Source organism: Triturus cristatus, chromosome 1_2 (assembly GCF_964204655.1).
Source record: "Triturus cristatus chromosome 1_2, aTriCri1.1, whole genome shotgun sequence".
Taxonomy (NCBI): Eukaryota; Metazoa; Chordata; class Amphibia; order Caudata; family Salamandridae; genus Triturus; species Triturus cristatus.
Window position 1 is genome coordinate 1,120,887,974 of NC_140580.1, and position 15,151 is coordinate 1,120,903,124.

At 44.1% G+C, this 15,151-nt stretch overlaps 1 protein-coding gene across 1 annotated transcript in view; it reads right to left on the reverse strand.

The window, feature by feature from the left end:
• MAPKAP1 (MAPK associated protein 1) overlaps positions 1-15,151 on the reverse strand; it is an 826,525-nt gene that overhangs the window by 543,367 nt on the left and 268,007 nt on the right. Inside the window, exon 5 of the mRNA XM_085613805.1 lies at positions 7,367-7,539. Within this exon, the coding sequence (XP_085469931.1) occupies positions 7,367-7,539 (173 nt within the window). The remainder of the gene's footprint in view (positions 1-7,366; positions 7,540-15,151) is intronic.

Genomic DNA, 15,151 nt, shown 5'->3' on the forward strand with positions numbered 1-15,151 from the left:
ATGAAGGGCAATTGTCCTTTGCACAGGAGCCCCTGTGCAGGGCTCGGACCAGGCCCAGAGTAGAACATTAGTAGGGGCCTCATTAAATGGGAGTAACAGTTCAGTGGGGGCAACTCCCAGCTGAAGCACCTCCGTCAAGATATCCGTCTTGACTACCTCTGAGGGTAGCATATGGTCCAGGACCTCAGCCTACCCTTACAGCACCATTGCGAATGAGGCGCACTCCTCTGTATCCAGTGTCTGGAGAGGTGTCCAGTCCACCGGCATCTGCCAGATATTCATACCAGTTTCTTTCGGGATCTTCTAAATGGTATCCATCTGGGTCCGCAGTTACCTTCCATTCATCTCCCAATCCAGGCCTGTCATACGTATAAGGAACTGACTCCGTCATGTAGAGTCTGCCCCCGTCCCATCAGCGAGGGATGATGCCCATTTGGCTATGTGTCGGAGTCAGGAATGAGGATGGGGACAGGAATGGTGCAGCAGTAGGACATCAGCACTGAAGCAGGTGCCGGGGAAGGTCGAGGTGGCTCAATTGGAACCGCTCCATCAACGGATCCAAGAGGCCCGACTGGCGCTGGAGCGAACCTGCCAGCGGAAGACCAGTAGGGGCTCCTCCTGAGCCCACAGGACCCAAAGGCGCTCCAGCGGGGATGTGTTGCCCAAATATGAAGTGCATGGCCTCATAAAATTTGTGTAACTGGACGGAGATCACTCCGGCTGCTGGAAATTCTGGGAGGTGCAGAGACTTCCCAGGTGCAGGCTCCACCACAGAGCTAGGCCTTGAGTGTGCGCTCCTTCGTCTCATCAGATGACTTTGACGGACGTGGTGAAGTTGTGCCTATGGGACTTACAATATTTCCCTGACGACGAGCATTTGGAGTGGCTCCGTGACCAATCTTTGGAACTTCCTCTCGACCGAGATCTTCAGCGTCACGGAGTTTGAGGGACCGCTCCCTCAGTGCCTTGGGGTGCATGGTGCAGCAACTGACGTACATCTTGATGTCGTGGTCTCGCTCCAAGCACCAGAGGCACACCAAATGTGGGTCCTTAACAGATATGTCAGTGACAAGCGCCACACGTTTTGAAACCAGTTTTACACACTGATATCCTTGACACGCCAACCGAAAAATCTAGAAAAAAAGATGAAAAAAGGTAAGTCAAACAAGACTTGGGGTAGCTCTTCTCCAGAACTGCGCTGACTGGCACAGAAAGAAAAGTACTGATGTGAGCACACTGGGGTGGCACCTATATAGGCAGCGTGCACATAACTTCTGATGACCACAACGCCACGCGGAGCCAAACTATGCCACCTACTTCTGCGCAAGGGTACTGCTCACAAAATATATCCATGAATGTTCACAATGCCTTCCCTGGGTCAGCTTTCTGAAGGTATGCTTGGGTTTTGCTTGCAACTGGTGTGCAGCTCTCCAAAGGACTGGGATTCAGCAATGGAGCTACCATTGAGCTATTGGTGGCTGGAGCCTACCACTTTGCAGGCAGACAAGTGAATAAACACAGGCTTCCTGAATATGCAGTGAATAAAATCCAAGTTGATTATGGCAGATGATCGCCACCTAAGGTAAAACATAAGTGCAACTGCCTTACTTAAAGAGAATATCTCCCTTTCAGAATGCATCAGGTAGGTGAAAGATGAAGCTCTATCTTTCTTCTCACTCTTTACATCAGCTGGGGAAATTTGGATATCAGAAATAATTTAGATGAAAATAACTGATAACATTGCTCACATAGTTCTATACTTGGTATGCGATTAAATGAAAGGAAGAATAGAATATCTCGGGAGTCCACAGGTTGAGTAATGGAGAAGCTGACTGTTACTTGTGTCTTTCTTTTCTGCCAGAAAGATGGCTTTCCTGCGCCTCGTCATGGTGACCCAAAGCACATCAGCAAATCAACTTCCACCATTCAAGTTGGTGACAATTGCTCTTGCAGCTGCAGGGGGGGTATTAAAGCAAGATGATTTTCTAGACATTATGATAAACAACTATAGCTTATCCAATAGCTTCTGCCTGCTCATAAAAGGCTGTAGTAGCAAGCTTCCACAAGATGACACATGGCAGAGTCCCTTTGTGGACTCAGCAAAGCTTCTTTCGTGGTTAGGAGTAGACTTTTCTTTCACCAAATGGAGGCAGAGGTGAACCAATTTTCTCATTAATTGCTCCGCCCTAGGGCTTACGATATAAAACTGGCAAAGAATGGAGGAATGATCAGAACAGCTGAATTAAAAGTAGATTTATCTTGATCAAATTGTGTGTGCACAATTCCCGTTATTATGGCGTGTGGCTTAGCTAAGAGGACTACGTGGATATACCTGAACATATCTACGTTGCAAATTGCATTAAGTCAATAGTTGAAGTCTCTCAACACCATTAATTGTATAATGGACAAAATCCAGGATGCTGAATCTCATTTCATAGTAAGAGATTGACCGATAAATGCAGACCATGCCAAAAGTAATAATCAACACTGTTGGCACTGGATCAAAACAGACTCCACTGCTGCCAACCCTGAACACAGCCAAAGATCAAAAATGAGGTAACCAAAACCAAAGTAGTGAAAGGTCACAAAGTAAAGTGTAACCGTAACACAAAAAACTCCAATTTGAGAAAACAATTGTCAGAGCTTCAGTAACCACCATGTAGAAGAAGTTGTAATTCAGCAATCGAGTAATGTAGAGATAACATAAGTACAAAGAAGCCCACCTGGATGAGCTGTAATTGCGTACTGTTCTGCGAAGATCTGAAGACATCTTAAACCTTGCAACCTTCAAATGGCACTTTAAGGTAACAAACTGAACAAGAGACCCAGCTCATGCAGCATAACTTTGTAAACTCACTGCCATGGAGAAGGACTAAAGCACAATATAATGAGGCTAGGGAAAATACGTGGTTGAGCAGTATGCCCTGGACCACACTTCACAGGTAAACATGAAAAAAAACCCAGCAATAATAGATTGTATGTCTAATTATCTATAACCATGAGCAAAGAGTGAAAGCTCTAGTGAAGAACCCTGAACGAACAGCTTTGCTCGTTGCATGGCTGTCGACAGATAATATGCACTTCATGACAAATTACAACTTCGTCAATACTCGTGTGATGACAAAATTACAACATACTTGAGTCATATACTAACCTATTTTTCCTCTATCCTTCTGCTATCATTCCAATTCCAAATAATTGACTAACCTATCCACCACTTAAAATGTACCTGCATGTTTCACTATACTAATTCAACACTAATCCTCTATGGGTCCCGGAGTAGCGTGCTACTCGCCGAAAAAGCATTTGACGCCTCGCCAGGGGTAGTTAGCGCTATATAAATGCAATTACAATACAATACAATATAGAAACAAGCATTTGCAATGCAATAGGTCTCGCATTTTCGAGAGTTTGAACTACTGACGTTGTAAATAACAAGGCCTTTTATTTGTGTGTTTTGAATCCGTGCAAGCGGTGTGTATACACGCAATTTGTACTTATAGTATTAGCTTACGAGAAGCAAAGCTGGCAGTGGTAGAGGCGCAGTTACTGGCAGCCTTGCTTCTCATAAGCAACAACTATAAGTACAAAGTGGTGTTTAAGCATTGCTTTCAGGTTTTCAAAACATATCAATAAAAGGCATTGTCATTTACAATGCCAATAGCTCAAACTCTTGTAAATGCGAGACGTATTACAAATGCATGTTAATCTGATATTAGCGAAAACAAATCCACATATGCCTGCATAGATCTGTGTCCTACAGAGACGATGTGTAGTCATTGCCAGATGCGGTCAGGCTTTGAATGTAAATTGTGCTATCAACATGTTTTGAGTCGATAAAGTTTCTTCAAAATTAAAAAAAAAGTGTGTTTCCTAAACACGGAGTAGCGTTTTACTTTAAGGCATCACAGTTTCGAGAGACAATTATTAAAAGAGTGTTTTTAAAATGTACTGACAAAAGATTCTTACCGCGCTATGATGACAATGTTATTAGTGAACCCAAGTCAGTGTACCCTATGTTTTAGGCCTCAGCTATCCCTCATGGAGCAATATTAGAGGCCATATAAACAAGCACAATGTTTTTTGTTTACAGCGTAGAGTTCAAATTAGGCCCTTCCCCTGATTGTGCAGGCCACATCCCGTAGGCAAGTTTGCCACAGCTCTTTTAGAGACCCGCCATCCCCAGTTTTTTTCGTTCCACTTAAAGCCCTGCTTACGAGCGCAGATGTTAATGTGAAATGGAGAGTGTCTGCCGGTAGAGTATGAAAGCGTGCGATTTATAAAGTGTGCTGATGGCTAGAATTTAGGGAGGGGACAATTTTTGATTACACAAAACATGTCAAGTGCCAGAATGTATTGAGCAGCGGCTGAGAATGGACAGATGGCAATAACTAAATGGGGGTATTAAAGCCGGGTTGCTGAGCTATTTCATCTCACCTGAAGGATTGGCAGCATCTGCACCGTACCTCAGCTCCTACCTCTGTCGATCTGCTTCCAGATTGTTTTCAAATACTGCGCCCGGTGCTGCTGAAACCCTCCCCTCGCATGCGCACCCCAGCACTTTGTGAATTACCTGGCGTGTTGGAAGTATCCGAAAGTGCGCCTGCGGTCTGGGAAGGGCAACACAATTTATTCCTGTGCAGTGATCGAGGCTACTATTTTGAAACCGGAGTAATCCTCTTTCACAAGAGCCTAAAATTGCGATATATTTTAGATTAATTAGTTGTTTAAGAGAAAATCTTTGTAATTAAAAGGCTTCCTCCCTATTATTAACACTTCACATGGCCTCTTTTAATTAACTGTGTGTCAAGCCCACCAGCCGCGTCTACGAGATCAGACGCGTGCAGGACAACATAAACCAACAAATGATCTAGCTGTAAATAATCCCAGGCCACAGCTGATTTCATGGATTCCTAACGCTTAGTCCCGGTGGGGGAGCCTTTCTGTCTTTCGGTGGTTTAAAAAGAAAGCAGGACTGCTTGCAGGTCAGAAGGTTGGGGACATCGGGCATGTTTATGGACTTACTCGGTAAGTGTCACGGCACGTCTAAAGTCAGCAGAAGGCCGGACTGGCACAGTTAATTACTGCAGGGTCAGCCAGCATGAACAGCGTGTTACAGCCATAATGTTTCACAGCCCAGAAATGGCCAAAGTCCACTTTGTGGGTGAGCAGAGCGAATGCTGGAAGCCATGCATGGGAGAGGGATGGGAACAATGGTGGCACACGGACGATGCACCCGCAACAGAGCCCGCTTCAGGAACCATGAAGCGCGGCATCCGTGCAGCTGGAAGGGAGCATATTTAAAAGTTATAATGCGACGTCCATAAAGTGGGTGCCGCGCTGAGGTTGGCGGCAAGCAGCATCCCGAGCAGCAACAGGGAAGGTGCTGCTCCTTCATTGACAAAGCTGGCGTCCCGTGAGTGTGTGGGGAGTCAGTCATTATAAAAATTGTGCAAGCAGCTCTCACCGTGTGAGCAGCATTAAGCTTCATGGGAGCAGTTCTTGCCCTGCAGGGATGGCTTGGAGAAGAGCTGGCAACCAGAGCCACCCACTGCAGCCTCGTTGTGCCTCTGCGACCTTGAAGTCCTCACGTCCTTGGTTACACAGGCAGCACTCTGTGTCATGAGTGCAGCAGGGGCATAGTTTGAGCGCGCAAAAGTGAAAGAGCGGTGGGAGCGCGCGAGACGCAGTGAGTGTGCACATCGGCTGTCTGGGAAAGTGCACATCTGCTCTCCGGGCGCAAGCTGAATTCGCCAGAGAAGAGACGCCGTGAGCGTGCACATCGGCTGCCCGGGCAAGTGCACATCTCCTGTCCCCCTTCGAAAGCAAAACCCACAACAATAGATCTCGCCAAGGCGAGCTCCGCATGCGCTACATCGCTAGGCGAGACCTAAAAAGTAGTCTGCTGTAAATGTGAGCCAAACAATACACCAGTTTTTGTTCATTTTGTAGCTTCATGCTCTAAGGTAAACAAAGAGCTTTTTCAAAATACTTTTCATTATACTCTGAGAAGGTAATATCTTGCATGACAAGCAAACAGAGGCAACATATTTATTCTTAAACAGCTTAAGTGGCAGATTGTTTATGAAAATACTGCAATACTGTACTGCTATCTACCCCACAGTCACATACCCATGCCACTCAACACATACCACAACACAAGCGTTTCACTGATAAAGGCAGATAAAACGTGGCTTACTTGTGAGGTTTAATATTCACAAAGTACCAAAGACGTCACCTTGGACCAGTTTGTGCCGACGTAACTCTTAACTCAGAGACCCACCCTACCTAGGCATAAAGTACAGCACCAAAGCGTACATTTAGCTGAGTAGTCCAAGTCCCGCCTCAGAAGAGATGACGCTTAGAGTGGGAGACCATACTTTCATAAGCAGAGAGAGAAATCAGACGCTGAGGGCATCTTAACTACCTCAACACCCTAGGCTCTCGGGTACAAATCTCTAACATCGGAGGATTCACTCTCGTAATGACCTGAAAGATGAGCCAACAAAAATATATTTTTTAACTGTCCAACGAGCCTACCGTATAGCCCAGTCTCTTTTGGAACTGCAAGCTTTAGTTTCCTTAAAATATTCTCAGAGTGGGTTTTAGTATCAAACCTTTATGTTTTATTTTCCTTTACTTTCTCTTCCTTAGTTTACTCTATAAGGGAGAAATTGTTTGCTTCCTTTCAGAGACTTATACTGCCTTCCTGCTAACTACTGAGGATACCCCTCCCTTTCATGCTCTCCACTATCATAAGGGGCAACAAATAGCGAGAGAGCCTGAAAAAGAAAATAGCATCACTTAGTCCCTACAAAATTGAGCAGAGAAATCACCAGATACAACTATAAATTGTAAACACTGAAGAAAGACGTACAAAAATCAATAGAAACCCTCATATGTGTATACTGTTGTGAATATATGGTGCATCTTCTAAAGGTAAAGCAGCTAGAAATTCGATAAAGCTGCTGGTGCCCCCTGTATTGAGATGGTTAGGTTTCTTCGGCTCCCTCCCTCTTCCAATCTCTCTCAAATGTACCATTTCTTGCTGCCACAAGATGTTGCTGGCAGGAGTTTCACTTATGTCCCGGAGTGGTTTATTCAACTCATCCGGATAGCTTTTGGGATTGATAAGTATTTAAAAAAACAAAAAAAGGACCCCCCCCCCCATACTGACACCTGGAGCGACATGCAGCAGAGTCAAACGCAGAAGCATCAATGCATCCTGTTAGACAGAGTCAGCATAGGTTAAGAACAGCAGGGCACATGCTACAGAATCGCACAATCCATCTCTGAAGTTGACCATGATGAGAAGCCATCTCAAGACTAAACAGCGGCGCAACAGACATGACGCTTAAAGTCTTACTTGAGTTTGGGCTCCCGTCCTTCACTGGTGTACTGCCAGCATATCAGCCCAATGAGGTCATGCACCTTGGCGTTGGCGATTGTCACTACTGTCATGGGTAGGAGCTTATCCTGGCTGGTCTGCATGGAGAGGTAGACATCAATTTTTTTAGTGGCTGTGGTTCCAACATGGCCCTGGGGAGAAAGCATAAGTTCATTATTATGTGTGCAGAGTCGGGTAGAAAAAAAACTGCATTTGAAATTAAGTGCCAGTTAATGATGTACTGCACCAAAGAGGAAACTGTGGATCTCTCGGCAAATCTAGAGAGCTCGGCAACGTCCCTACCCGGCAGCTCAGGAGAGAGCCGATCTACACCAAGTACTTCCTGTCAGCTCAAATGAGTGTTTAGGATCCCTGCTCCGTAGACCTGGGGTTCAACAGTGGTTTCTCCACTTCATGCTTTTGCAGAGAATCTCTCTCTCAGGATGCAAAACTACATTAACAGTATCTAGAAGCAGACCCATACCTTCAGAATAAGTGCTTAATCTTGATATTTCCATTATTAATTTGCAGTGCCAGATGCTACTGACTTTTTTTTCAGATTCTTAGGAAGTAAACTTTATGCTATATCTAAAATGTCTGCAAAAGGAGCATTTTACTAAGATGAGGATCTCCTCTGGATCAGCTTCTACCACGGAGGAGACAGAAGGTGAGGCTCGCCCAAAGCATCCTGAACAATGTGATCTTCCACCCCAGCATCGCCACTCAACTGAGATTGTGGGAGGCTGAGTGGAAATGGGATATGGCTAGCCCGAATATTGTTGGATTGTAGAAGCTACTTGTTGAAATCTGAACATCGCCAATGTTACAAAAAGAATGTTATTTTTTAATTTAAATAGCAGAAAACCTGACTAAGTTGGGTATATGGTGTTCGATTTCAAATAAATGATGCATTATCCTTCTTGAGGGTTTATAGGACACACACATTATTAAGTTGTTCTCCTGCAGATGACTTGTGGCACCTATGACCACTGCTGAAATCAGAGATGTTGAGAAGGATGGGCCATAAATAGCGCTGCTTTAGGTGAAGGTTGCAGGGTGGTTCACTTGGACAAGCCCACCAGACGGAGGTGCCTACCTGTGCTCATCTGCTGGCACATCAGTTGGTGTCAACCAAAAAGGTGACCACAAGTGCCGAGTAGGGGCTACTGCTTGCACTGATGGATGTGAAGCAAACCTGTGTCTGTCGCTCTCGTCAGTAAAGTGTTGCTATGTCTTGAGGCACAAGCAGGAAATGACTGTTGCTAGCAGAGACCACAACATCGAGCCCAGCAAAGCAAGTCTGAAGGCAAACACATGGCGGTGATGCTTCAAGCACGCATGATGCCTTTCATTCCTAGTGGGATGATTTATACTTGGTTTTGTGTTCCCTGTTCCACACTAAACATACTAGCAGCTTTATTAGTACGACTACAATAGACAGAAGAGGATGATCATTAATACAGAATTAATATTAAAACTTCAGACTCGCAGTCCGGAGCGCCACATTACAAAGCAGAAAATCTGGCGTCAAAAGGGTACACTATTCCTTTTTAAATGGGTCAAAAATTTTAAATATGCCTATGCCCATCAATCACCAATAATGCAATTAAAAAGTTAATTTCAGAACAAAAATATAACCATACACAGGTTTACATTTCTTGAAGTACAGAGTGGAAATTGAGAGGACAGAAACATAAGGAAGTAAAGAGAGGTAATCACAATCAATTAACCCTTTACATCGAGGTGGAATGCTACCTTGCACAGTTTATGTGTCAGTGAAACCATACCAGTAATATCATTGACTTTTCACACAAAAAAAATTATCATTTAATGATAACTGTACGTATTGAGAACATTCTATAAAAAACAATCAATTCCCGGAGGTTATTTATCTGATGACAGTCACACAGTTGCCATCCATCCACTAGAAGTCACAATCAACATCTACAGTTTGAGATCATATCATGTTTCTTCTGCTTCCTCTACACCGTCAAATCTCTGGAAAGTCTCCCGTTATTAGAAATGTTAATCCATCCCAACGATAATCCACCGCTCTTTAGGTCATCTTGTACCTTCTCAATCCCTGTTCTGATCTAATTTGCACATTCTTTGTTTATATGACCACCTTTTATTTCTTCCCAACAAGTTGGGAGTGTACCATTCCAACTGTAGCAACTGAAGAGACAACAAGTCTGCAAGGGCCTCCTACTATTCGATACTGAAAGCCTGGCAGCCCTGGCAGAGCGACTAATCGATTTTTAGGTCTCGGCTGGCGTTGGAGCGCGCATGAGCTCCTCGCCTCGAGACTTATAGTAAACAAGTTAAGGGGACTCAATCACGGCCCTCCTTTCCATTGGGTAGCATCAGCGTTTATGGTAAACGCTGGCTTCCCATTGGAAAGGAGGGTTTTTAGTAACCTCCCTTTGGCTTTTTCCTGGACGGGCTCGTCTGATTCACGGTGGTCGTGAAGACTTTTCTTATCTGCCTCAGAGGCGCAGGGAGAGGACAAGGCAATGGCGAGCGCTTGTTATTAAAGCGGGCGAATTGTATTAAATGTGTTAACAGCTTTTTGCATTTGGTGAAAGAGGTTAGAGCCTTGATGGCACGCAGAAGCCACATACTATTGCATGTAGAATGTGCTCCTCACACACAAAGGATTCCACACACTGTAGGACAGTGCTGGGGTTGAGCTCATGCCACACAGATCTGTCTCCTGCAGATCCCAGGTTAATAATCCTAGCGGGACAGACCTTACCTTGCATCCTTGTAAGTTCAACCACTGGGACAGATAATCACACCTACTACATAAATGTCAAGAGACAATTCCGTTTGTAGTGCAAGGATTATAAAAGGTAAATGTAATATTGTAATATTGTATTTCAAAATTCATCAGCCTCTGCGGGGTTCAAAGCTCTGCGTTTCGTCCACATTTGAGCAGCTTTTGGCTTCCTCGCCCACCCTGAAGCTGATTTTGCTATATCGGTCCTTTCATCTCGCCATGATGTCCTTGTTCACTATTTGCCCGCTGTGTTGTTCTAGAGCTGGGCAGAGCACCAAGCTGTACCAACCTGAAAATGATAGTCACATACAGCTCGCTTTTTTCAAACAATCCTCTTCCTCCCCTGAAGCCCTGCCCCCCTCCTTCACCCCCCCCCCCCAAAAAAAATCCCTAAAGTGTTAACATTCCAGTCTCCGTTTTGGTTAAAGAAGATGACTGCCCAATATTTCCAACCAAGCCCATTCTTTGATGTGGGCCTTTGCAGCTTGTTTGCACTCGGGAGTGTGCAGTTCAGCAAGTAACAGAGCGCGGGGACCTCAGACGGGCCTAGACTCTCTATTACTCACTCTCTACTACTCTCTACTACTCCCTCTCTACTACTCCTCATCCTCTACTCTCTACTCCTCTCTACTACTTCTCATCTTCTACTCTCTACTACTCACTACTACTCTCTCTCTACTACTCACTCTCTACTACTCACTCTCTACTGCTCTCTACTACTCTACTCACTCTCTACTACTCACTCTCTACTGCTCTCTACTACTCTACTCACTCTCTACTACTCACTCTCTACTACTCACGCTACTACTCACTCTCTACTACTCTACTCACTCTCTACTACTCTCTACTCACTCTCTACTACTCTCTACTCACTCTCTACTACTCTCTACTCACTCTCCTACTCTCTACTACTCTCTCTCTACTACACTCTACTACTCACTCTCTACCTCTCTACACCTCTCTCTCTACCTCTCTCTCTGCCTCTCTCTACTACTCTCTACACCTCTCTGCCTCGCTCTACCCGCAAACATATGCACATATATATATATGCATTTATATATATATGTATGTGTATATATATTTATACATACATAAACATATATATATATATATATATATATATACACACACATCTGCATATCTATACAAATATAAATGCATGCATACATATAGATATATGCATACATATGCATGTTATGTACATGAAAGTTTGAAAAACACTAATAAAACCAAAGCTAAAAAGCCACCTAATTACAAACAGAATTGCATTAACTTAAACGAGGGCGAGACCTATTGCATTTTCAATGATTGTTGTAGTTTCTGGTCCATCATCCTGGGGACAACATCAGTTAGGATGCCAAAAATAAAGAACCAGAGGTAATCCTAATCAGACTCCGACATCAAACTGCTCTCACTAAATGCAGTGCTCAAGGGGCCAACATCTCAGAGGTCCATGTCTCTGACACACACTCCATATAAAGAAACCACGGAGAACAGCTCACCAAGCCCTGCTAGTGGTGGTGGTGCAGCTCCTATAATGCAGTCTGCACTGCCCTCCGAAAAGAAAACACAGACAGACCACCATGAGAACCACGACACAACATTACCATGAAAAACAAGTTATACAGTAACTTAAATCCAGGCTGCACCGCCACCCAACCCTGACTAAGTACCAACTAGCCCCCTACACATGACCACACACAGTCAACCCACCAAAAGTTTAAAGCGGCAAACACCTATGCGAAGGTCACCCTAAGGGCATAGCCGTACACTATGGAACAATTAACCTGTTCTTGAAAACACAGCCACATTGCCTGAAGATTCCCGAACAGAAAACGCTTCATACAAGCCTTGTATAATGGGGAGGGATGGGGGGGGGGGTGGAGGGGGGAGGGGGAGTATCACCAAACTGAGGACCCATCTCAGATTCCAGATGACCTCAGCTACTTGTGGCCAATATCATACAGTCTGTATCTTTCAGAATGGTGCCTGCGGACATATTCTACCTGTTGCACCAAACGCGTCTTATTACAATGATATGCTTGCTATTCCATAATGTGGTTACCTCGTAGCCTGTGAGCCATCATTGTCACATAATGAATTTACAATAGGTCACCAACACAATGAAGTTTCACAGTCTTACGCCAACTCATCAATTAATAAGCATATTAAATAGTGTGAAATATTCCACAAAGACCTTCGTGTAGTTACTACTCGATACAAGAAGCGGAAAGATATACAATTTCTTTCCACTACAATTCTTACATTTTTGGAGGGTGCAAGTGCCTGCGAGTGACAAACATGTCCAAACCATTCAGAACAATGTTTCGAGCTCCTTGTGCCTATCCTCTTCCTATTCAGACTATGTGCAAATATTTGGCTAGAAGAGGTAGATAATAACTCCAATGTGCTTCACTGCTTCTTTTTTGTAACAGGCACACCCAGTACTCTTCCGCCCTCATTCAGAGCAAGGAACTGTACACTTCTGCTCTGCCCTGAGTCATTAATGCAACACATTGGTACACAAACGTATGCACCCTACCTTAACTACCTCCGAGCTATGTGTTCACATATCCTACTCCTACTGTATATACTCTATTCTTCTTTTATATACTGTTACTATGTCTTTTCGTTTACTCCATATGTAACTCATGTAATTGCTACTGTGCCAGCTCTGTGCATCCACTTCTCCCCAATTGTGTAACACCCTACCTTAACTACCTCAGAGCTATTTGTCCACATATTCTACCATGTATTCTATTCTATTTTTACGTAGTTTCACTATGTATTTGTATTTCCTCCACATGTACCTCACGTTATTGCTGCTGTGATATCTCTGTAAAGCGCTCCGATACCTTCGGGTCTAGTTCGCGATATAGAGAGCTCGAAAAATAAATAAATATGATATTTTTTATTGAAAAACAAAAATCACAACTCAAACATAAAAAGGAGTAGTGTCAGTTATTTGTTGGAAATAATACCATAGTCTCTGCAAACCCTCCCCCAGTAGCCACCAGCGTCACCAGTGATCCGAGGCTGACACTACTATGGGCACATGAGGATACTTCAAGTCCCCTCATCCCAAATCCAGCCCATGTCCAGTGCCCTTCCAGCTGCCCATAACAGGATCAACAATCCAAGCACATGAACTTTTTTCCCCAACATCTAGGCTCTAAAACACTCTGAGGTAGTCACAAAGTGAGAGGTTTGACACTCTAAAACACCACAAACAAATAAAGGGAAGCAATAATCACTTGGTGGCAAAAGCATTGTGATTGGGCGATTTGTGATGGTCTACAGGAGAGCATTTCTTCAAAATTAAGCAAAGCAGTCATTTCTGAGATCTTACAGAGACATCCGTGAGGAAAGCTCAGGTTTGGGTGACAGAAAGAATAGTCCAGACAGCAGATAAGAGCGAGGGACAGCCTGCAAACAAAGAGTGGCTGGATACAGATGGTTATCAAAATAGAGAGCTCAGAAGATTTAGAAATGCTGCTCTGATTCATTTTTATAATATTAAAAGAGAAAAACCAATCTCAAAGGCCACTAGTAAGTAAAGAACAACTGACCTGAGCCCTTTCATTGTACACAGCAGTCTACTGAACCCCACGTGGCAGGTGGATGTCCAGATAGACTCCTGATCGCTGTCCCCAAGGAACAAAGCAACACATCCCAATGACACCTGAAACAGCAGACACAGATCTGTGGTCAGGAGGGCCTAGATAAGAGCAGCCAAGAAAGGATGAATGCTGCTTCAAGGGCTGGTCTGTAATAGGACCAGCAGTTGAGAAGCGCTGAGTCAGGGACCAGTAAGGCATGTCAGTGATGTCCAAGACTCTGCAGAAATATAGATTTATCCTTATTCTTCCATACAAAAACAACTGTAGTGCCACCCTACTTCACTGGTCAAAGTACAAACACACTGGCAGGGTATGACTTGGGTCACTCAGAATTGTGCCGCAAAACAGAAGCCATCCCGTTGGCCATCAGAGAGATTACTGCATGACGAGCGCAACGGCAACAAATTGAACAGTATTCGGAGTTCTATAAAAAGCCTTGCATCCATTTGTTGGTTTCTCAAAAATTAGGTACTCTGGAAAACTAATTCAAGCGCTGTTAGTCAGACAGCATTCTGGTGAACCCATCATATTAAATCGAAAATATCCATTTAACGGAACTTCTACGTCTCTGACAAATCAAATTCATTACAGGCCATAATTAATTCTAATCGTGTCTGGATGTAAGGTAGTTCCCTGATTATTTATTAGCGGAGGTGAGAACTGTCATGGAGACAAGGGATGGGCATCTGTTTGGAAACATGGATCGTGAGGTTCTTTTGTGCATCAAGAGAAATGGATGCTGGCTACAAAGATCCGCGAGTGCGCGTTCCATAGTGACCTCGAAGATAAAGCATGATTAGCTGTAATCAAAAGGGGCACATCAAACTTATTAACACATGTTGTATAAAATTCAATGGAAAATCCATTCCAGGCCAGAGGCTCTTACCATTCCGAGGTGCCTTAATGGCTTCAAATAAATCTGGGCGGCATAAGAGGGCCGTTACATTAACATTTTCCTGATCTGTCACCTGTGGCAAACTTCATTTGTCAGGGAAAATCTTTTAACTTGTCACTGGACACTGTAAGGTCTGACAAATGAAGCCAGGGACAGAATTGACAAAATATCTAGTTAATTTTCTGGAAATTGCACATTGTGGAGCCATTAATTCTTGCACAGGAGAAGCCATTATCCACCCAGCCAGGGAGGTGACCCAATGCTGGCTGTGGAGGGCCAGCCTGTGGGACATGTCTGGGGTAGCGGATAAGGAGTCCTATCTCTGGAAAGAGCAGGTTTCTGCCCTGTGCACACACGAGGCAACAACTGCAGAAGATACTTTGGGACATCAACAGACGAAGAGTATGTTTCTGGTTTGGAAATTACAAGAAAGGTTTGGTGGTACAGTGAACGTATTTACCAATTACATT